Raw genomic sequence first — 23,180 nt, forward strand, 5'->3', positions numbered from 1 at the left:
AGTAAAAATGGAAAGGCTACACTCCCTACACTGCGCGCTGCTTCCTAAATACTCCTCTCTTTTACTAGAAACTGTATTTTCCCGAGCTAGACTCAAAAGATCTTGGAGGCCAGTAACAGCATATGTTTCTTTTATAGTTCCCAAGTTGCCCACCCCACTAAGTACGTAGTGTTGGCTCAAGAAATGCTTTGTTGTCCACTGACCCATCCCCAAGTACTTAACTATTTTTCTTCCCCTCGATATTTTCAGGAATGCTTGTTATTCACAAAAGAGTGCAGTCTTGGAGGCCAAGAGGAAATATTCATCTGTTGGTATACATTTTCCCTTGGCTATGCATTAAACAGAGATTTCCTTTGGAAATGTAAACAAAGGATGCCTGATGAGAAAGGACAAAGAACTATATATAGAGATCAAGTGGCCAGAGTGTGGGGGGAGGGGGTCAAAGCATGGCCCTCCCTTAACCAATTTAAGGGAGTCTTCCTTCGGTTCCTGCCTCCTTCCCATGCTCTCTAGCCCCAACCAAAAAATAGTTTCCAACTGCCTATCCCCTGAATTCTGGAAGCTGGGCAGCAACTGGAACAGGCTGATTTACTAAGGAATTCAGCTAAAAAATCTGTAGTGATCCTAATCTCTGTTTCTGTAATAATAGGAAGACTGCAGCTTTGTTTACTTTCTGGGGAGAATAGAGAACAAGAAGAAAGAACCAGGAGAGAGGCAGTATTTACAGCCCCTTTATGAAAAGTCAATCTAAGACAAAAACATTCGCAGACAATAAGGAAGGGGAACAGGTTTGGCAGGAAAATAGTCTATTCCAGTTTTCTCAGAAGTGCCTTAGCTGGTCTCCTCCACCCCCGCCCAACGTGAAAGGCCTGGTTCACACTGTGAATAGAGTCTTTCCCTATAGACAAAGCTGGATTCGATAGAACGCCAAACACACAAACGCACGCGCGCGCGCGCGCGCGCGCACACACACGACACACAAATTCACATCACCCTTTAGTGTCTGGTTCTCATGACAGCCAGTCTCCTACTATTTATTTCATTGTGTAAAGTATTTAGAAGCATTTATGAGGTCTCAATTCCCTTCTTTAACTGCATTTTTAATCCCGGGGCTTGTTCCAAAGCCTTCTGGACACACAGGCTCTGTGCTGAATGAGTATAATAAGTACCCTGGACTCACCCTATTATTATGGGGAAGTTTAGGGCACATCCCTAACCTTTCAGAAGGGATGATGTCATAGAACACAGCCATGCTCTTGAATCCTAAACTGGAGGGCCTATGGAGTTAACTCCCCAAATACTCTCACCCTTGATGTGTAACATCGGATCTCGTGGTTCTTTGGCAACCGTCGGTTACCAATTTTATGCCACTGTCTCTATTGCCCGCACGTGTATATCCGTAGCGGGGTGGATTTGTGCAGCGTATAAGCCATCCGAAGGCAGATATCGTGCCCGCCCGTGCTGTTTTCTTTGTACCTGGTACAAAGCCGTGCATAAGCAAGTATTGGCAAAAGGTGACCTTTTGTGTGGCAGAGGAGACAGCGGCCTACGCAATGGATTTAACAAGCATCTCTAAGGGAGCCTCTTAAGCCCCTCTTTGGCTGGTTCATCGCAGGACGGCTCTTCCCTCCCATTTGGTTTGTACCTGGCAACACTGCTGTCATCTCCTGCAAAGCTCCAGCCAGAGGACCGACTTCAGAAAGGTACTGTTAAGACATCGCCTGTTACCTAGAGGGCCAGAATGAGTCCTCCTCTATTAACACAAGGATGCATTGTTTTATGAGACTAGCTCCTCCTTGCTGCTTGAAAAGAGTGGGGCCCTGAATACAAAGGTCTGGCGGGAGCAGTGGGCAGGAAAGGGCTGGAATCGGGCTCTGTCTGGATGAGGCTGGTCAGAGTGATCAACTTCCCAGGGGTGGGATGATAAGATGTCAGAGAGGTCTCAGGGCAAATAAGCAATGAAAACAAACTGCTTACTTTGCTAATTTGACTACGACTTACACTATACTTAATAGTCTTTTTGATGAGAATGAGGAAGGTGATAATTATAATTTCTAACAACGTTTTATTCACTATTAGCTGTTACCCCACCCTCAGCCATGAGAATTCTAAGCCAAGGGATCCCTTATCTTGTCTCCTGCTTACAATACTTCCTTGTCTCTCCACCAGTGTGGGTTTCTTATACTGTAATCTGACAGCATAATCAGAAGCTTTGATAGAGTGGAACAGAGAGGGAGTCTGAGTAGCTAAAAAGCACTTTAAAATGCCTTCTGTTTTGTTTCTCCCCACGCAGTAAAGGATAAAATCAAAGACCAAAGAAGAGAATAAAAAATGTAGCTCGCAGAATCATGACCCGTGAAATCTGGAAGACACATAGAAGGTCAGGGAGTCAGTTGAATCCCTTATTTTCACAGGTAAGGACCCTGAAGCAGAGTTGCTGGGTGACTTACTCAAATTCATATCAGCGGTTAATGGCAGTGTCAAGACTGGAACCGTATTTTGTAACTTACATTCCAGGGTTCTTTCTTTCCATTCCTTGGGCTTCTTCCTAACTGTCCTGCTACATTTCCACAATCTCGCCCCTGAGTTAGCAGTGTCCTCTACCCCCTCCATATAGCACCACTCTCCTCCACAAACAGAGTGCCCAGCAGGGATTAAATTGTTATGGTACGCTCATCATCCAAGTACACCCTCCTTTAAGAAATGCAAGACCTGGGTATTGCACTGAGGAGGGCACGTGCTCTGATACGCACTGGGTATTATACTTAACTAATGAATCATTGAACACTGCATCAAGTACTAATTATGTACTATACAGTGGCTAACTGAGCATAATTTTAAAAAATTAAAATTAATTAATTAATTTTAAAAAAAGAAATGCAAGACCTGAAGACATCCAATTAGGAGTGCTTACTTGTATAAGACAATTCTTTTTCTTACTAGAAGATTCTCACATTCCCTTAAGTAGAAATCCCTAGGTAGGTTTTACCTTGAACCACCACATTTATCTGTCATACAAGGAAGCTTAGAACTAGACCATGAGGTTGTAAATAGAATTAGAAACCTTTTCATCCAATCACTGCCCAGGAAGAATGCTATAACATTTTATCTGACCGGCTTTAGACTTGAAGCCTTACGGTTACCTCTTTAACAAAACCAACACAAAACCAAATGCTATAGCTGAGGTCCCGTGCTCTTGAGAAAGAGAGAGAAATAACATCTTTCTTTCATTACATCCACTGAACTGATGAAAAGACTGACTCCTCTTGTAAGCTCTGCTCTTTGATGTGCCCTGACGTAGGTGACAGGCTTCGAAAACCTTAGACTGGTATGACACTTTACAATTCACAGACAATTTGAACAGAGAGAACATTTGTTGATGACAAGAGCAAGTGGGATGGTGATGAGTGAGTACCAAGTGAGGTGCATGGGGACAAAGGGAGGAGAGGCTAGGAACAGGAGAAGCAGTCCTGATAAGTACTCTCACAGACACGATACTGCCCGGAACGAACCTCGCCCTACTCCAAGGACTCCGGATTCCCAGCTGCCCCTGTGAAACCTCAGTGATCTCTTTAGGGAGCTAAGATGTCCAGTTTGATGAGAGAAGAAACACACTGCATGTTAGATTCTCATATTGCCTGCCGCTTAGAAAGGAGAACGGATTACCCCCTGGACTGCTGTCTCCCCAGTTCATCGCCCCCACCCATCTATTTCCGTTTAAACAATAGCCATCTGCCATTTTTCTTGGAACAAGCATCCTAAGGGAATGAGACTTCCCAGAACTATCACTGAGCCCTTCACTCCAAATGGCTGAGCTACACTCTTGACAAAACTCAAGTATACCCCCAAGGATCACCTGATCCGGTCCCCTGAAAGAATCACAAAAGTTTCCATTACATACCTCAACTTGCTGGCAGATCTGTATTAGTTTGGCCATTTGATTTTCTAGTTCACTGTTGCGTTTAACCAGGTTGGTGAGGTTCATCTCCAGAGTTTGCTGCCATCGATGAGAGTAGGAAGCCAGAGGGAAACAGGGAAGAGGGGAAAAAATAAGAAACGTTCAGTGAGCTTGAGAACCCATATTAATGTGGAGATCATTCAGTCAGTTGACAAAGAGTCAACCGACTCATTTCAAAGAGACACTGAGCACTTGCTGTGTGGGCCAAGCACTCTCCTAGGTGCTAATTCATAACACTGTGCATTTGCTCCAGGCTCTCGTTATTGCAGGAAAGATGACATTGATGACTTCGTGGATGTAGGAATTTAATGATATTAAGACAACTTTATGTTTTCTACAAGATTTTTAACTTTTTAAAGTATTTCATAGTATTTAATTTTGCCTTCACAGTAACCCAGGGACACAAGGAGAAGAGGTATTATCCTCTCTTTTACAGATGAGGAGACTAAGGGAACTCTGTTGAACAAACAGTACTTGCAGACACTATGCTAGGCAATTTCATCTAATAACCATAACAGTCCATGAGGTAGGCTACATCAGCATTGAGGACTGAGCTTCAGAATGGGGGCAGTGTTCTTTGCTGTCCTGTAATTAGTAGATGACAAAGCTGGGACTAGAACCCAGTTCTCTAGCCTTGGTCACAGCTTTGTCCCAGTATTCATGACTTTTTTCTTATTTTTTTTTTCTTGGAAACATTTGAGATTTATCAGTAGGTTCCTTCAGGGAAAAAAAAAAGATGGTATTTTAACTGTGAGATTCATCAAAATCGAACATTGTATCTCACAGCTTCCCTCCTTTGGCTCTAAGGAATAGTCCCTGGAGATGACAGACTTCAAAACTTGATGCCTGGTGTATCAAGGTAGGATGCCCATTGCTTAGGATTGCTTACTGGGACATAGATCCTTTCACTACATTACAAGCACTTTGCAAATCTCTTTAAAATAACAGAAGTACAACAGTACTCAGAACTCTCAGTGTATTTTCCATTGAGCAAGCTACTCCCTCCCATTCCTTATGTGGAAAAAAAAAAAACAGAATGTTAGTCACTCTAGGTTGATAATGGGCTTTTATATTCCTTCCCATTCCCAAGTCTTCTGCTCTGGTGGCTGCTTCTCCTCTAGAACCAGTCCCCAAATCCACTTCTTTCTTACTCTCCACCCCAATACCCCCACAAAGTCTGTTCCAAATGTAATACCCCATCTTCTTGGCCCTTATTCTGCGAACATTCCATCCCTTGGTTGTGTACACTGCTTTGTCGCTGTCTCCGTAACGCAAAGTCCATGTTTTTTGATAGGAGGGAATGGGGGGGGGCAAAAGGAAGTGGGGGAACAGGGAGAGGACTCATGTACTTGGCCCCTTTCTTGTCCACTAAGAGCTGTGTGTGGCTCCTTAGTATTCTTGGCACTGGCCCATGAGTCCATCCCAGACAATGTATTCCCATAGACATATGTATTTCTAGGATGAGCGGTCTGATCTCCCTTGTTCTCAAACTGGATTATGAGAACCAGCTTAATCTTTGCTTCCCTTCTTGCCAGATCTCCCTTGGTTTCTTTGGCTTTATTTCCATGGAAGTGATTTTTCCCCATCTATTCCACTGTTCTTGGCTTGGGCACAGGGTCTCCCCTGGCTTCTTTAACTCCCCAACCATCTCCATCGTGGCCTTCTCCTTAGCAAGGTTAAGCCAAGTGAAGAAGGGAGAAAGAAGGGCAGCAATTGTTGATTTGGACACGCTCTCTAAGCTAAGTAGATGTCATGAGATAAAAAAAAGAAATGGCAGAAGTTCAGAGATTGAATACAACAAAAGGTAATGAGCACCTGCTCTGGTGAGGGGGCAGTGAATTCCAAGAGAAAGAGGAGGGGAAGCAAAGGTGGGTCTTGAAGGACAAGGGGGATTTTAACAAACAGAGATAGAAGAGGACAGGATGTTCTATGCACAAGTAATAACCTGAGTGAAAGGGAATAAAGTATAAAGACGGGCTCAGGGAAGAGAGGTTGAATTTGGCTATAACAGAGGGTACAAGCGAGGGGGGGGCAAGGTTGGAAATGCAGCTGGAGGTTCTGTTTTGAAGGTCTCAAATGCCTAGGTAGGGAGTTTATACCTATTTTTATTTTCTAGCAGTGGGGACTTGCCAAAGCCTTTGGAGCAAGACAATGACATAATCTGGGCCACATTTATGAACTCAACCTACCAGCAATAATGTGTGGCCAGACTGAAAAAGGAGAGCCTAGGGGCAGGGACACTGGCTAAGAGGAAGCTGTCATGTTCAAGGCAGTTGGTACTGCAGGTCTGGGCCAAGCTGAGAGGATAATCGAGAGAAACACGTTTCGAGAAAGGACTTGTCACTGTCCACTACGCAGAGACGACAAGAAATAGGAGGACTAAGTAAAAGCAGTTGGATTTGGTAATTACAAGTCACCAGTGACCCCTGAAAAAGGCATTTCAGTGGGGTTTGGAAGCAAATGCGAAAAGGAACAGAGGCAGGGAGTCCCTCAGTAGTGACAACGTGGAGGTGGCAAGTGTGGACCCCTCTTCAAAAATCTGGCTGGGGGGGCACCTGGGTGGCTCAGTGGGTTAAAGCCTCTGCCTTCAGCTCAGGTCATGGTCTCGGGGTCCTGGGATTGGGCCCCACATCGGGCTCTCTGCTCGGCGGGGAGCCTGCTTCCCCTTCTCTCTCTCTGCCTGCCTCTCTGCCTACTTGTGATCTCTTTGTCAAAATAGATAAATAAAATTTAAAAAAAAATCTGGCTGGGGCTGGGTGGGGTGTTAAGACAGAACTATGGTTCAATGAAACGATCCAGCTTGGGATAGACAATGAGCATTGGCAATGGGCCCCATGAGTTTAAGACTTCTACTAGCACAAAGGTCCAGATTCCCAGATCAATGGAAACCCCATGTCTCACCATTGACGATAAGGACTGAGAAGGTAGAGAGGTGATGTAGGCTGATAAACTCTGAGTAGACACAGCGTTAGAAATCTGCGTTTCAAACTGTAATGCATTTCCATTCAAGCACAGGATTCCATGGGGAAAATGTTTTCTAACAAGTCCCTGCAACCTGTTGCAACACTTGTCGTGAAACTAATAGCCTATACATAATTCATAGCGCTGAGCAGGACTAAGGGTCCCTGCCGTGTGTTCCTCATTTATGGCCCAGCACAAAAACTCGCAGCTTCTGTAAAGCCACCGAAAACGAAAATTAGGGCTGAACCCATAATTTGGGGTCTGGTTTGACTATGGACCTTGGGGTTACCGTCACAATATGGCAAATGCTTCTTTTGCTCTGGCTCCCTAGCAATTTGCAGAAAGCCAGCCCATTTTAACACCGCAGAATGAGAACTGACAAGATGACTCTAATTTCAACCTTACTTCATTAATATGAAAATGCTTGGAAAAATAAATCTTTGGCTAATGAAAACACCATCTGTTGATGGCTTTTTGCCACTGTTTTCTTACATTATGAGACATAATTTGAGGAAAACCCCGAACATTTACTTACTCACTTCCTCTTCATTTGCAAGGAATGAAAGCCTCCTCTCAAACTGGAATTGATTCTCAATAATGAACATATGCAAAGGGAAGCGGAGAATTGCTGCAATTATGCATTCCGTTTCCTCACTCTTCCTTATCATGCCTGGCACTGGCAAAATCATTTAGAACTAGAAATTCAGGGCCACTCTAGGCTCAAACGATTGCATTGATTTGGCCAAGTAATTCTCTTGCCTGTGCTCTGGCTAAGGAGACCAAGAGAACACATGTACGTATGAGTCTGTGTGTCAATGTGTGTGTGTGTGTGTGTGTGTGTGTGTGTGTGTGTGTGTGTGTGTGTGTGTGTACACAGTCTGCTTATGGAAAATTAAACACATCTTTTTGTTGTTGTGTTGAAACACGGGTTTGTTTTGTTCTTCTCTTGCGTCGTCCAGTGAATCCCTGGGCCCGGCTCCCTCTGTCCAAGCCTCATTAGCGTAGCTTTCTCAGAACAGCTGAAACACGACAAAGAGACAGCTAGAGTGGCAGGGGAGATTGGAATAGAGATATGTGCCCGGAGGAAACAGGGAGGAGGGGGAGGGGGGTGAGGGTGGGGGAATGGGAGGTTGGCAGGGAAGCAGGATGAAGCTCCCATTTCCTGCCACAAGAGGTTACCTCTGGGTCCTTCTGTGCTTCCCCTGTGTGAGGGTCAGAGAAGCCATTTGCACCGCGACACTGAGACCCTAGTCACCTCCAGATGACGACACCATTACAGCTTCCATGGAATTGTACACGGGTCTTAGCAACGTAACCAAGGTTTTAAAAGGCCCAAGAGAGCTAAACTGACGGTCCACACCCATTCCGGTTTTTCATCCGAGTTCCGCTGCAGTTGTATCATGTAGCTTGGCCTGTTTGGGCTCAGTTCTACCCTTCAAAAAAAGGAGAATGCTGGCCATTTCTGAGATACCAGGCACGGCCTAGTCTTCCAGACAGCATCCCATAAAAAGAAATGGTTCCTTTAACCCTCTCAAATAATTGCTGGCGTGTTTGTTTTTTAAGATTTTTTAATTTATCTGAGAGAGAGAGAAAGAGAGAGAGCGCAAGAGCACAAGCATGGGGGAGGGGCCAAGGGAGAAGCAGATTCCCCGCTGAGCAGGGAGCCTAATGCAGGGGTTAATCCCCAGACCCCGGGGATAGTGACCTGAGCAGAAGGCAGAGGCTTCGCCAACTGAGCCGCCCAGGCGCCCCAATTGCTGGTTTTTATTATTTTTTTCCATGTCTCTAGACACAGGTGGTTTCAGATAACTTTCTCACTGGCTCCCTCAAGAAACCAAGCTATCCGTCAAAACATTGCCTCGTCATTAAAGCTAGGGGTTCCCCTGACGGCACACGCTCTCGACCACTATTGCCACCTGTCATGCTCCATGAAGGCACGTGTATTCACACATAGGTGAGCACACTGACACACCCCTACCTGACAACACTCGTCTTGAAGCCTAAAAAGGGGTGACGCCTGCCTGTACTATTTAAACCTGTCGAAGTGCCACCGAGTGCCTGAAAACTCTTTTGCTTTCTAAAAGGCAGGAGAGAACAGTATTTAAATCTACACAAGATCCCAATTGTTTTGATGTGGGAATTGACCTTTGGGGGATGCAGGAAGAAAAGGGAAGGGAAGAAAGGCCAATATACCCCAAACCTGGAGCCTTCCCAACTCACAGAAGACAGCTTCTTCTTTAAAAATGATCTGAGCCAGTGACCCCATTACTATTTCTCGACATGCTCTTTTTTTCTGACATGCTGTCTGCTCACTGGTGTTCCTAGCTCTTCCAAAAGCCAGTAACCAAAAATCTTAGCACACTTTTGGGGTCACATTCTGCTTTCCTTTTTTAACTGCTTCTCTTAAAATACTTACTTTGCTTTTGCTTCAGTCTGTCACTTTATGTATCAATTACATATGGCCTTTCAACAGCAGAACATACCATCTGGTCTACCAACTGAAGCCCACACCCTTCTGCCAGAGTGTGTTCCTTCCCCAAACATTTATTTGCTGTTGTGTAGACACGGGCTATGTCCCAAAATGAGATACAGGTGATATACTGGATCCACAAGGTCTATGCTACTTGAAGTTCGTTAGAGAATAGCCAGACTGGTCCTCAAGCCAGGTGAACCAGGTGGCCATCTCTCTTCTTTCCAGAATGTTCTGACACCATTCTGCAAACACCCATGCCTCCCCTAGTGCCCTTATCAGGAATGCTACACAAACCATCCTGCGTTTTTTGTGTGTGTTTTTGTTTTCCCCTCTCCTTGGGGCATTGCATGGTTAAATCTCTAGCTTAAATGTGTAAATTTTTATTTGGACCTTCTAAAAGAAAACCTGTATTAAAAACCTAAATCCAGTTGTATTATTTGGGTAACAGAATAGTGAGCCAAAGCCGACTCTCCTTTCCTGGAGTCCTCAATGTTGTATTTTACTTGAGCTATTCCTCTTCAGTTCCTGCCTCTTGTGCACACCCTCTCCTTCCTCCTTCACACACTCTTCCTTCGTGTCTCCATTCTAGACCCTGAGTGTGCCACAAGGCTCACTCCTGGGCCTTCACTCAGCTCACCACTGAATGACTCTGCCTCCACGCTGAAGGCACTCAGTCTACATCACTAGGCCTGATCTTTCAACCACCACAAAGGCCTGAATTTCAACTCCTTCTGGAACATTTGCCCTTGCAGTTCTGAGAGTACCATGTTTTCCCTCCTCCAGATATTTGAGCAAACTATTTTCTTTCTGCTAGAGCACTTCCTGCCCCTTACTCCATCCCCATTCCCCAACTGGGCATCCAAAAACCCACCCAAAGCCTCTTCTGACAGATGTCCCTCCCATGCTCTCCCTCAATCCCTTGTGCTTCCATTGTCATAGAACTCACCACAGTGTCTTGTAACTATGTCCTTGACTATCATTCTCCCCACACTGAGCTGAAAACTCCAGCAGGGTTGGGACTGAGCTCTTTTATCAATGTAACCCCAACATCCCTTCTGGTACTTGGCATCTAATAGGTGTTCAGTAAACGTTTGATGAATGAGTGAATGCTGAATGACCCATGATTATAACAAACTCAAGGCTAAAGTCAAATCATCCCACCCAAACTGTTAGCCCCTTCCAAATTTCCCTACTTCTATCCCCAGTTCCACTGTTCTTCAAGTCATCTCCTACTCCAAAATCATTTTTAACTCTTTCTCTCCAACATCTGTAACCATACAGTCAGCCATTCACCAAGTCCCGTCCATCATTCTTCACAGTCTCCAGTTTGACCCTTCTTTCCAACAAATTCATTCATGATTCCCTGCTTTGAGCTCCATGACTCCCTTTCCCTGAGTGTTCCTTTGTGCTTCCTACCATCCTGCACACACCTCTGTCATGGCACTTACCGTACTGCTTTGGAATGTTTGATATACTTATCTGTCTCTCTTACCAAGTTCAAAACTCTGCAGGGCAGTGACTGTGCCTGATTTCCTGTGTCCCCAGCTCCTACCGCTATGACTTGAACAGTGTTCAGTAAACAAAGTGAGTGCTCATGAATTGTTTGTTAAATGAATGAATGAATCCTTGGCCTTGATCCCTGGTGCTACAGTTTAAGTTACTATCTGTCCTGTCTTCAGGGAAGATAAAGAACAAGACATTACCTCATTACATCAACCATTTGAGAACTTGCGTGTCATTATCACATTTTTACCCCTTTCAACTTTGCTTCTTTGGGCTTAATAATTCTTTCCATCATCCTTCCTCACCTATATTATAATTCTGGAATATGTTTCTTTTCCCAATAAGAATAGACAGGATTTTCATCCACCCAGGAAGCAATCTCTGAGTCAACATTTTGTAAATTGTGCTCAGACTGACAACTGTTAGCTCCTTACAGATGTTGGTGAGGAGAAGACTTGGAACAAGAGAAATGACAAAAACAGAGAGATGGCAGCACAGATAATAGGAGTATCCACTTGCTAAGCCTGCTCTCAAACCAATTAAAAAAAACAATAGAAAACATCTTCTGACACATTAATACTATGTGAGAATACAGCCAGAGACTCCATATAATTATTAGATGGAAAAAAAAACAGGAGTTCAGATAAGTCTTAGCACTCAGTTCAAGCAGAGATGGAATAAAAAGCATTTTATCTCCCACCCCCACAAAATGAGTAGAGACTTGATACATATTAAAGTAGTGGGGAGCACGTTGTGGAAAGAGCACAGAGAAGCCAGATCCATAAGCAAGACTGATCTTATGATCATGAGCTGAAGGCTAGTTTAGCTAGTTTAGAAACTCCATGCCAGATATTAATTACCCTCAACCCCATACTTATGTGTCCACCGCCATATCATAGAGAGTGCCAATCTGGACCCAAACACTTCGTTTATATGATATTTTGCTACTGTGGTTCAATACCTAAGTGGGTGAAATGGAGAAGTAACTTTTTCTGCTCCCTCACCTACAGTAACCCAGCCTGGCTTCACTGAAGCTTCTTATCATGAGAATTTATGACATGGCTCATTTATTAGGGAGATCCTTATTCTCAGGATAGACTCTACTGAGGTCATGACCCTTCTTAGGGGGACCATGCTCATGGCCTTATGCTCATGGCATCCTCATACCCAACCTCTCTATAGATACGCCCACAGAAGATGAACACAGACGCTCTCTCCTCCTCACACACAGTAGAATACATAGACAAACAAACAGAGGCATTCTCAGCCGCTTAGCCACGCAGAAATACACACACTCATATATGGTGACACATACATATGTATGCAAATATACTTCCTCTCAACCCAGGCTTTCATAAAGATATTTCTTTCTTTCTCTTATATTAATAGTCATGCTCGTTCTGAAACAGTCAAATGCCCAGTGGTAGATAAGTTGAGAGGGTATCTGTCTTGGCAGACAGAAGTGGGTGTCTAGTGGGTGAGCAGACAAATGACTGGGAGAAGGTGGTGGCTGAGTGAGAATGGGTGGGTGGATGACAGAGTGACTGAGTAGGAAGAAAGGCAAGTAATCAACTCTGATAAGATTCTAGAATATCATATTTTCCAACCTTTTAACTCTCGTTGTGACTTTCCTTTGAACATTCTCCAAGTCTCATATCTCCCTTCTCTTTGTCTAGCAATCTTTAGCTCTCTCCGTCTCAGCCTCTCTTTCCGTGTGTGTGGGGGGGTGAGTGTGTGTGTGTGTGTGTGTACACGCGCGTGCACACTTTACTTTCCCATAACAAAAAGCTTACTCTGGTGCCAAGTAATATTTTATAACAACAAGATCCCTGATATGTAAATGTAACTGCATTTAAGAATTATTTGTAGTAATGAATTTGTGGAAATGTAATGAAAAAAAGAAAATGTGCTTGTTTATTCCTTTCAGGAAATTCCTCTATTCCCTCTGGTTTTCATCAGCTATATTTTTGGCAGGCTATGGACATGGAAATGTGAAGACATCACTCTCAAAGAGAATTATAATAATCGCATCTGATTTATACAGATGTCACCATAGGGCTAGGCAGTTGGAAAATCCAGCAATCCAAATGAATAGGCACTTAAAATAAGGACATGCCATACTTCGCAAGCACTCAGTTTTTTAACATTATCAGTAGTCCATGGGAGATTTTTTTTTTTTTCAGACCTCTGAAGTAGCCACAATGGTAAGACAGATTGATATCTTACAAGATGAGAGCTAAAGCAAGCTATAGACGCCGGTGGTATACTTCCCGCAGATCTGTTATAAAGATTCCATTCACTTGGATGTCTTGAGCATATACTGTGTATGCAAGGCACGAAGGAGGATACTGAAGAAATAAAAGACATTGTGCCTGGCCTCAAAGAATTCATGGGATAGTTGGGGTGTTTTAGAGTGGACCTTATGGGGTTTTAGCTGGGGACTAAAAAATGAGTAGGACTCCTAAGCGGGTCAAGAAAAGAGCACGGGTCAAAGTTAGGAGTCACCCAAAAGAAGGAGTGGTGTGTTTAGGAGACAGTTAGGAGGCTAGTCTGGGCAGATGAAGGTAGCATGTCTGAGAGTGGTAGCGGGGTAAGACAGATGGGCAGCACACGAATCAAGTCATACAGGATTTAGAATGTGGAGTTGAGATCTGTCATCAACATAGACCATTGAAATGTGACCTCTTTTTATAAAGCCAACATTTATTAATGCAATAGTATCAATCTCTTTGAAGGAGAGAAACTCATGGGCCGATGAAAACTCTTTAACATGTGAAGCATTTTTATAGAAATGCAGCACAATATCACAAGTTAAGAATATATATTGGGATTGGGGCGCCTGGGTGGCTCAGTGGGTTAAGCCTCTGCTTTCGGCTCAGGTCAGATCTCAGGGTCATGGGACCGAGCCCCGGATCGGGCTCTCTGCTCGGCAGGGAGCCTGCTTCCCCCTCTCTCTCTCTGCCTGCCTTTCTGCCTACTTGTGCTCTCTTTCTGTCAAATAAATAAATAAAATCTTTAAAAAAAAGAATATATATTGGGACTAGCACATAGAAAGAGAAGGGATGGAGGAAATAATGACTCTAATAGACCTTTCGACTGTGAAGAAAATTATTCTTTGGAATTGAAGAATTAATTGAACCACTAGTGGCCTTCGGAAGGACATGTAGTTAGAATGGACAACTAAATAAGGATAATAAACCATAGTAAGTATCCCGAACCCTGTCATCCAGTTTGAGCACATGTTAAGAAGACAGGCTGGCTTCTGGTTATTCTGACCTTTCATCTTATAACACACCAGTGTGTTTATTCTTTATTGAACAAATAAATACTAGAAACCACTAATCCTACTCAGGGAGGTTAGTACAGAAAGGGTAGTTATAAAGGTCAACGGGGAAGCTCCAGAACCGAAAAGAACAAATAAACACCATTTCACTTACTGGTCAGAAAGTAAAACCCGTAGGTATATGTAGTATCCTCCTTCCCCTTCTCCTGTAGGACTGCCATGCTCCTCTCAGGGCCAGTGGAGTGAGCTCCAGGCCATCTCCCCCATAGCTTCTGACAATCAGTTTTCCCCTTTCTCCCTGGGGAAGAATCTGGCAGGTTAAGGGGATGATCCTAAATGCTTTTAAATTAAAATGAACCCAAAGAAGTGAGAATACGGAGACACTAAAAGTCAGACCTCCTCTCTGCCTCATGTGGAGAACTCACAGCCTTTACATTTGGAAACCAAACCGAAGTGATCCCCACACATCCAACACACACACGCGCGCGCGCACACATACACTCACACACACTTTCTCCCGCCCCAAAGTCCAAGATGTTCCAGACAACATAACAAACCACGCGGTTGGGAATGATTCATATGTTTCCACTCTCGGTCCAAAAATGAGCCAAAAAAAAAGTTTCCACTTAATTTATAATCAGAATTTTCTGCACGTTTCCTAAAAAATTTAAAGGGGAACAATTCAAAAATCTGGCCTTTCTTTCTCCAAAGATTACTGATTAGTTACAGACCAAAGTATCTTTTGGTAAAATACTTTTGTGTTCCATCCAGCCCCGGAGACTAGGGCTATGGCTGTGTGGTGCCAAATAGCTAATCAATCATCCAGTGTTTTCATGTTTTCGGATGTTTTCAAAAAGCTGGTGTTCTGCAGATACAGGCTTAGTCTATCCAGTCTTTTGTTATCTCCATTGTACATATGGATACAGAGTTTTCTGTTTGGAGTGTTTCTCAAGGCCAATGCCTTATTATAGTTCCAACACCTGCAAATATTTGGCAGAAACTGCTCCATCCTCTCCATATCCCCCCTTTCCTGCAGCCCCACCCCCACCTCTTGCCATTACGAAGCTGTACGTTTCTACAGTATGTCCTTTCCTTGATGCTCTTAATCGTTTATCTGTGACCCAAGGAATGTGCAATTGCCGGAGCATAAAGTTAAGTTGCAAATCACATTTCATGGGCAAAACTTAGGTCCAAAACAAAGCAGCGGCAGGCCACGGCAGAAAGGATACTTAACGTGGAGTCTAGAAGCCGAGTTCCCATTCCAATTCTGTGACTCTGACTGAATCACTTAACCTCGCCAGGTCTTAGTTTATACCACGTTACAGTGTGAGGCTTCAGCTAGAACAAGTGCAGGGCCTAGCGTCTTAGGCATCTAAGAACTGAAATCAATGAGCTTATTCCTCGCTATAGTTTTGAAGGGAATGAGAATATCACCTTGAGTGAAATCCACAGATAAATGCTGAATTTCATACAAATTTGTAAATATTAGGTATAAATAAAAATCGAAGACGGCACAAACCATTGTCAGTGTGACTACTTCTCAATACTGCTTGCAACAAATTACAGGAAAGGAAAATATATCCTATTCAGAGTATTGCTACCATCGCCAACCATGAAACTTTTAGGTAGGTTACCAGGACTTGTTCAGGGCATGGCAAAAGGAAAATCCCCGCTTCCTTCTTGCCCTCCTCCCACCCTATCTGGGTCTTCCTTCCAGCTTGGCTTCTATATCCAGTCCCTGTTGGGGGTGGTCATCTTGTTAGTCATTTAAACATTTATTTTTCCTGGAATTTCTTCTAAATAGCTCCCTTCATAAGAGCAGTTAAGCCACACAGCGGGCAGGCAACGGGAAGAAAACAATTTGCAGGAGCTGACATTTGTTAACATCAAAGTGAGGGAATAGGGTTTTATAAAATAGGCACTTAGTCTTGTGCATAAATACTATGTGGCATGACAACTTTGGAAAACTCTGTCCACGGAACACAAATTAAAGACTGGGAACTTCCAAGGCAGGGACTGCAACCAAGGGCTTCAGTCTGCAACCCACAGAAACGAGCACAGGCACAAAATCGGATACTGGATTCAAGATTTATTGCCTTCGGTTTAAAGCTTTAGTTCAGACATTGGATTATCCCTCCTGACTTCTGGTAAACTAAAATTCCTTTTTTTAATTTTTGGTCTGCTGTTCTGCTCTGGGTTTGGGTTTTTTTTGTTTGTTTGTTTGGTTTTGTTTTTTAAGGCAGGCTTAGTGAGCTCCGCGTTAAGGGCTTGAGGGCAATTAGTAGCAGGCAGCCAATGCCAGGCCTTTGTTTCTTTAGCGTACTGAGCGGGCTAACACAGACGCTACTGTCCTCCACACAAATCTCCCGCCTACGTAGAGACACACTCAGACACCTCCACAGAGACACGCCCAGCTTTCCCATTGCTCTCCCCATAGCTGTGCATATCAGCACATATGCTAATTATAGTACACCTACACAGGTACTCACATACTTAAAAGAAGAGGTGGAAAGATCATGACAAAGATATGTAGTGTGCGATATGTCACTGACAGAGGAGAGAGGGACTCGTTTCCCTGGATGGGCTACTGGAGTGGTGCGCAGGGCCAAGGGCTTAACTCATCCAGACCAGAACTGGCCAGAGGTGAAGAAATGAAAGCAGGTTTATGCAACTGACGAAACAGGTTCCAGTGAGAGCTTGCAAGTGGGTAGGCTATTCCTCACAAGGGCACCTTGGGAGTTAATGGACTTGTCACCTAGGCAAGGTGGCCCTAGCTTTGTTAGAGAACTCGCTAACTGTACGGCTACGTATAAAAGAGACCAAGCTGTGTAAGGGATATTTCCCAGATCCCTTACCTTGAGTTTCTCAAATCGGTCATTCAGGGACGCGACCTGATGGTCTCGGTGACGTCCCACCAGTTTGCATAAGGCACAAATCAATTGGTCATCGGACACACAATACATGTTCACTTTCTCATTCTCATGGTCCAGGCAGGTGATCCCTCGGAGATGCGTGTCGGGCACTGGTTCCACCAGGCGGTGGCTGGTGAAAGGTTTCTTGTTGGGGTGTGTGGCCCGCAGGCAACGGTCACAGTAGGAGACCTCACAGGTGATGCATGTTTTCACTGCATCCCTTGGCGGGTCCTGCTCGCAGAACTGGCAAGCAATTCGCTCACTCGACATGGCCGTGCTGGGCCTATAAGTCCTCTCCCGGCGGCTCTCACTTGGGGAATTGGGCCCACTGACGGAAGCCTTCTGGAAGCGATCGATGATGTTCTGCAAAGTCACATTCCTCTTGAGGCCATCCAGGCCCCGGTGGTTCAGCGAGATAACATACCTGCACGTAGGACACTGGAAAGCGGTAATGGGTTCAATGGATTCACCAGAGCTGCAGCTCGAGACCAGGATGCGGTGGGCACAGCTGAAGCAGAGGCTGTGGGCACAGGGGAGCAGCAGGGGGTCCTCGAACAACTCCAGGCAGATTGGACAGGTCAATTCGGACTCCAGTGTTTCCATCTTTAGTGAAAATAATCCTGCTGGGGCATTAAGAACCACAGAGGCTGGGCTTTCACCTGCAAGGAATACAAAGCAGGAGTCACTAAGCGTCTCCAAAGGAAACGTGGATAGAGCGTTGCTTCCACGCTCACCAGTGGAGACTCGGCGCGCTGGATTCCCCGAGCGACGCTGGAGCAAGAGGAAAGCCAGCTGGAAATTAATCAAAAAGCCTTTTGCCCCCTGCTTCAAGCCTTGCTTTCGACAAATGCCCGAGTTTAGGCTCCTGTGCTAATAAATAGAACTGTGTGGCCACCTCTGAATCCTGGTTAACTGGTTAAGACTACTTTCCAGCTCACAATACCGGCGCGGGGCCATCCCTCACATATCATCCACTGGCATCTCTGGTCCTGGACTATGATGAGCCTGAGGCCCTGCAAAATTCTCCATCCCCATTTTCCAGTACCATTCTGTATTTTATGTCAAGCAAGCTTTGCACCTCGTCAAGCTCAATGAGAAGGGACTGTGACTTTGCAACTTACTCATCAGTAGCTGCGGATCAATAATGAAGATGCATTATCTTGTGGTTTCGGCTGGGTTTTATTAGTACACACCTACTGAGCAGGCACAGGCCTGCTACAAAGCGCACCTCCCCATGTGTGTTTTCGGCCGTCCTAAAACATAACAAGATGCAAACCAACACCCAGATACAAATTAGCAAGGCGAGGGGCCAGAAATTTTCAGATCTGGTAACTTTCATTTCGGTAGGTACCATCAGAGAGTAAAAGAAGTCACCCGATTAACACGAAACTGATCTCTTGGTCAATCTCTCTCTTCTTCTGCAGACATTCCTGAGCTGAACATAATAGATACTGCCAGGGATCCTCCGTTAATTAAAATCAACACACAGAAATGTTCTAAGCTAGACCTAACTGAGGAAAAATATGTCTTATAAACAGAAAATGTTAATCCTATTTATAGAAAAGAGAAAAAGCCATCTTTGGCTTTTGAATAACTTTTGTTCATCAGCTCACTATCATTGGAGACCCTCGCCAAGGCCTAAAATTTCAATTCTGCCACTAAGTATAACAGATGCATCTTTAAAAGCTGCTTCTAAATCAAACCTTTAAGTGTGCACTAAACTAACTAGCTATCTAATGGAAATCTATAGGAAAGCAGGTTATAAAAGTAAAGAGTCTTTTTTGTAAAACAGCCACTCTCGGTTTGGTAAGTTCAGATGTTTGTATGACCACTTTCGTTCAAACATGAGATGCGTGGTCAGTCTTTGTTTATGATTTACAAATGCTTCTAAATTGTTGGCTGGCCGCATGTGGCTTATAGTCTCTATCAGCACTCACCTACAGAGAGGAAAAGGTAAAACAACTACAATGTGCATATATCACAGAATCCTAAAATTGGAAGAGACTCTGGAGATGATGGATTCCAACTTTTGCTCCAGGCAGGAATATACCCTTTGATAGCTCCGCTGCTCAAATTCAACATGTCCATAAATGGACTTGCTATTTACGCCACCCCTTCACCCACCCCCCCATCCCCACCACAAAAACCCCAAACACCTGCTTTTCTTCCAGTCTTCCCTATCAGGTGAATATCAGCATCCATGCCTACAAACCCAGGAGTTCGCACATTGAGATGTTTATCGCCACAGCCACTGATGGCTTCCAGAACATTCTCTTTTATTTCCTTTACAGATCTGTGTCTCCAGCTAACTCTCCCTGCTCCTTGAGGGCATCAACTATTTCATATTTTTATTCTGAGCATGGTGCCTCAGACATACATAGGTATTCAGTAATTATTAAACAAAGGATCCCTTAAAGTAGAAGTCGGAAGAAGGGACCTAGCATTTATTGAGCACCTCCGGTATTCTGAGTACTGTTAAGCCCTTTACACACATCACTTCAATAAATTCTGTCAGGAAGCCTGTGAGGAAGGAACTACCATACCCATATTACAGTTAGGAAATTGGGGCTCAGGATTGCTAAGTAAGTCAACCAGGGACATACATACCCAGCACACTGGGTCAGTCTGATGCCAGTGCCTGTGCTCTTTCCCCTACACCTTTCTTTCAACCATCTCACCTCCTTCACTGAAGTTCATCTTGACTATTTGCAAGTGGGTTTCTAAACAGCATGTCTCCGCTTCTACTTTTGTCTTTCTGTGTCCTCCTGAGTTTCTCTGAGAACTCCTCTCATTCCAAGTCCCTTCCAGAATCCTATCTTTTTCTTCTAGGCCCAACTCCACCTCACACTGCATTTATTTACTCTCTCTTCCAGAACTAGAAGTCTGCATTCTTCAATGTCTGTGTTGGGAGCTACCTGGGAGAGCTGAGGAAGGTTTCCCTCCAAAATGACAGATGGTCAGGAGCATTGCTGAAAGACCTCTACGTGCTAAAACCTGTAGAAAAACAATTAGAGCATTTGTGGTACTCTTCTAAATCTTAGGAGGGCGCCATACAAATTCTTCCATACAAGAGGAAAAGCTCTCCTGAGTTTCCCTGAAACCGTAAATACTGTTCTGCAGTAACTGGGACACTTGAACCTCGCTATGAAATTAAGCTCGGCAAAGTTTGCTATGGGTCAGCATTGCCTCGAATAAGGTCAAGATAGGACTTTTAACCAGGGATTTCTGAACCTCCTAGAACTGTCTGAAGAATGTCGTGTGTTTGTCATATATGCATTCTCATGGGAAGAGGGTTGTCCACAGCATTCAAAATGTTCTCAGAAGAGTCCTTGACAGAAAAAAGTCAAACACCAGTGCTCTGAAATAATCCACCTTAACTGATTTCAGCTCTATAAAGAATAATATAAGATGGTTACAATCTGTTGCTCATGGTAAGTCACTTTTCTATACTATTTCTATTCCGTTCTGTTTCATCATCATCTAGCAATGGCAGTAGCCGAGACTGGGGAACTGAATATTTTTTTTTCAACTTCTTCAAACATCTGTTCATCTCATCTCTCATTTATGAGGCCACCTTGTTCTGGCCACTCCTAATATTTCAACATCCTTTCAACTATTTCCCTTTTACACTACTTCCCTGATTATTGAAGCACCTTTCCCCCTTCAAATTTATCTGACATGTACTCTGTGCCAGGCCCTAAATAATACCCTTTACGGGCATTATCTCATTTCATTTTCACAACGACCCTTTAAAAGGTAGGTAGTATATTTACCCCCCGCCCCAAAATAATAATAACCTGTCCCAGATCACATTTATTTGCAAGGAGCAGAGCTAAGATTCAAACCCAGAATAAGACTGAGAGTCCAGAAATAAACTGATATACACATATGTTTATGGGCAAGTAAGTTTTGACAAGGATTCCAAGTCCACTCTGTGAGGAAAGAACAATCTTTTCAACAAATGGTATTACAACTGCATATCTACATGTAAAAAAAAAAAAAGAAAGAAAGAAAAAGGTGATGAAGTTAGACCCCCCCCCCACATACCATATACAAAAAATTGTCTCAAAATAAATCAACAACTTAAGTGAAAGTGCAAAAACTACAAAATCTTGGAAGGGAACATAGGTGTAAATCTTTGTGAATTTAGATTAGACAAGGGTTTCTTTTCCTTTTTTTTTTAAAAGAACACAAGCAGGGGGAGTGGGATAGGGAAAAGCAGGCTTCCTGCTGAGCAGGGAACCCGATGCAGGGCTTGATCCCAGGACCCTGGGATCATGACCCAAGCCGAAGGCAGACTTAACGACTGAGCCACCCAGGTGCCTGTAGGCAAGGGTTTCTTACATTACACTAAATGCACAAGCAACCAAAGAAAAAAATAGATAAACTGGACTTTATCAAAATTTAAAACTTCTGTGCTGCAAATGAATCAAAAAAGTGAAAAGACTACTCATAGAATGGGAAAAAATAATTTCAAGTCACAGATGTGATACGGGTCCAGTATCTAGAAATACACAGAACTCTTAAAACTCCACAGTAAAAAAGACCCCCCCCCCAAAAATGGGCAAAGGATCTGAAGAGACATTTCTCCAAAGATGATATACAAATAAAGAATCAGTAAGCATATGAAAAGATACACAATATCATTAGCCATTAAGGAAAGCCAAATCAAAACCACACTGAAACACCACTTCGTACTCACTGGGATGGCTATATTACTACTTCACACCCACTAGGATGACTGTAATTTTAAAAAATAGCAAATATCAGCCAGGATCTGGAAAAACTGGAACCCTCAGACATTGCTGGTGGGATAATGTAACATGGTGCATTTGCTTTAGGAAATAGTTTGGCAATTCCTCGGATGGCTAAATGTGGAGTTAGCATATGATCCAGAAGAACTGAAGATGTGCTCACTCAAAAACTTGTACACAGATGTTCATAGCAGCATCATTCATAATAGCCAAATGGTAGGAATAACCCAAATGTCTGTCAATTGATGGATAAACAAATATGGTACATCCATCCAATGGAATATTATTCATCAAGAAAAACTAATAAAGTATTGATCCATACCACAACATGGAAGGAGCCAGTCACAGAAGGCCAAAAGTTGTATGATTCTTTTAATATGAAATGCTCAGAATAGGCAAAACCATAAGAACAGAAAGTAGATTAGTGGTTGCCAAGGGTTGGGGAGAGGGAGGGAAAGGTGGTGACTGCTAATGGGTACAGAGTTTCTTTGGGGGATGACAAAGAAAATGTTCAGGAATCAGTGTGATTGTTGCACAGCTTTGTGAATATACTAAAATCCACCAAATTGTACACTTTAAAACAGTGAATATTATGATACATGAATTACATCTGAATTTAAAAAAAAAAAAGACTCAAACCCAGGTCTGACCCTGGAGTGTAAACAGTTCACCACTATACTATACTGCCATCTATGTAACGATGTAGTCATTCTAAACCCTACTGGATTACTTCTTTCTATTGTTTTTCTAGGTCAGTGAGTCCCTGTCTAGGTTTTCCAACACCCTAGAATACCTCTAATGATCAATGGTTGTTCAGAAAGTTCTCAGTTGCCAATTTGTATTCATTTAAAAACCACAAAGCTTGCCTGGGTGGCTCAATCAGTTGGGCATCTGACTCTTGGTTTCAGCTTGGGTCATGATCTCAGGGTCCTGGCCTCCAGCCCCTGGTCGGGCTCCGCTCTTGGTGCAGAGTCTGCTTGGGATTCTCTCTCTCTCTCTCTCCCTCTCCCTCTGCCCCTTCCCTTGATATCTCTCTCTCTCTCTCTCTCTAAAACAAATAAAATCTCTAAAAGTGAAATAAAATAAAAAACACAAGACTCCTTTAAAAAAATGCCTGGCTCCTATATCACTAAATACTTTTAGGAAAGACAGAGGGAAGCAGTATGACAAAAATGAAACAGTGGCAAAGTGTCGCAACTTCCAGAAGTCTGTGAATCACTGATCTCTGCAGAATTAGAGTGTGCTAAAGATAAAGACACGATGTGAGCCCGATAGAGTGCCACCTGATAACAGGTAATCAGGAAACTTTTGCCAGAAAACACTATGGTTTGTCACA

The 23,180-nt window shown here is 43.6% G+C and overlaps 1 protein-coding gene across 7 annotated transcripts in view; it reads right to left on the bottom strand.

Annotated features, from left to right (window-relative positions):
- Positions 1-23,180, bottom strand: part of MID2 (midline 2) — a 97,648-nt gene that overhangs the window by 67,191 nt on the left and 7,277 nt on the right. For 4 of the 7 annotated variants that reach the window (XM_047715915.1, XM_047715916.1, XM_047715914.1 and 1 more), the window contains exons 2-3: positions 17,034-17,749; positions 3,902-3,997 (exon numbers count right to left, since the gene is read on the bottom strand). In XM_047715915.1, the coding sequence (XP_047571871.1) occupies positions 3,902-3,997; positions 17,034-17,693 (756 nt within the window). In that variant the 5' untranslated portion in view covers positions 17,694-17,749. Of the gene's footprint in view, positions 1-3,901; positions 3,998-17,033; positions 17,750-19,768; positions 19,909-20,005; positions 20,085-23,180 lie in introns of those variants that run through there. The other 3 variants (XM_047715913.1, XM_047715911.1, XM_047715912.1) reach the window with 2 other exon arrangements.

The sequence above is a fragment of the Lutra lutra genome, chromosome X (assembly GCF_902655055.1).
Source record: "Lutra lutra chromosome X, mLutLut1.2, whole genome shotgun sequence".
Taxonomy (NCBI): Eukaryota; Metazoa; Chordata; class Mammalia; order Carnivora; family Mustelidae; genus Lutra; species Lutra lutra.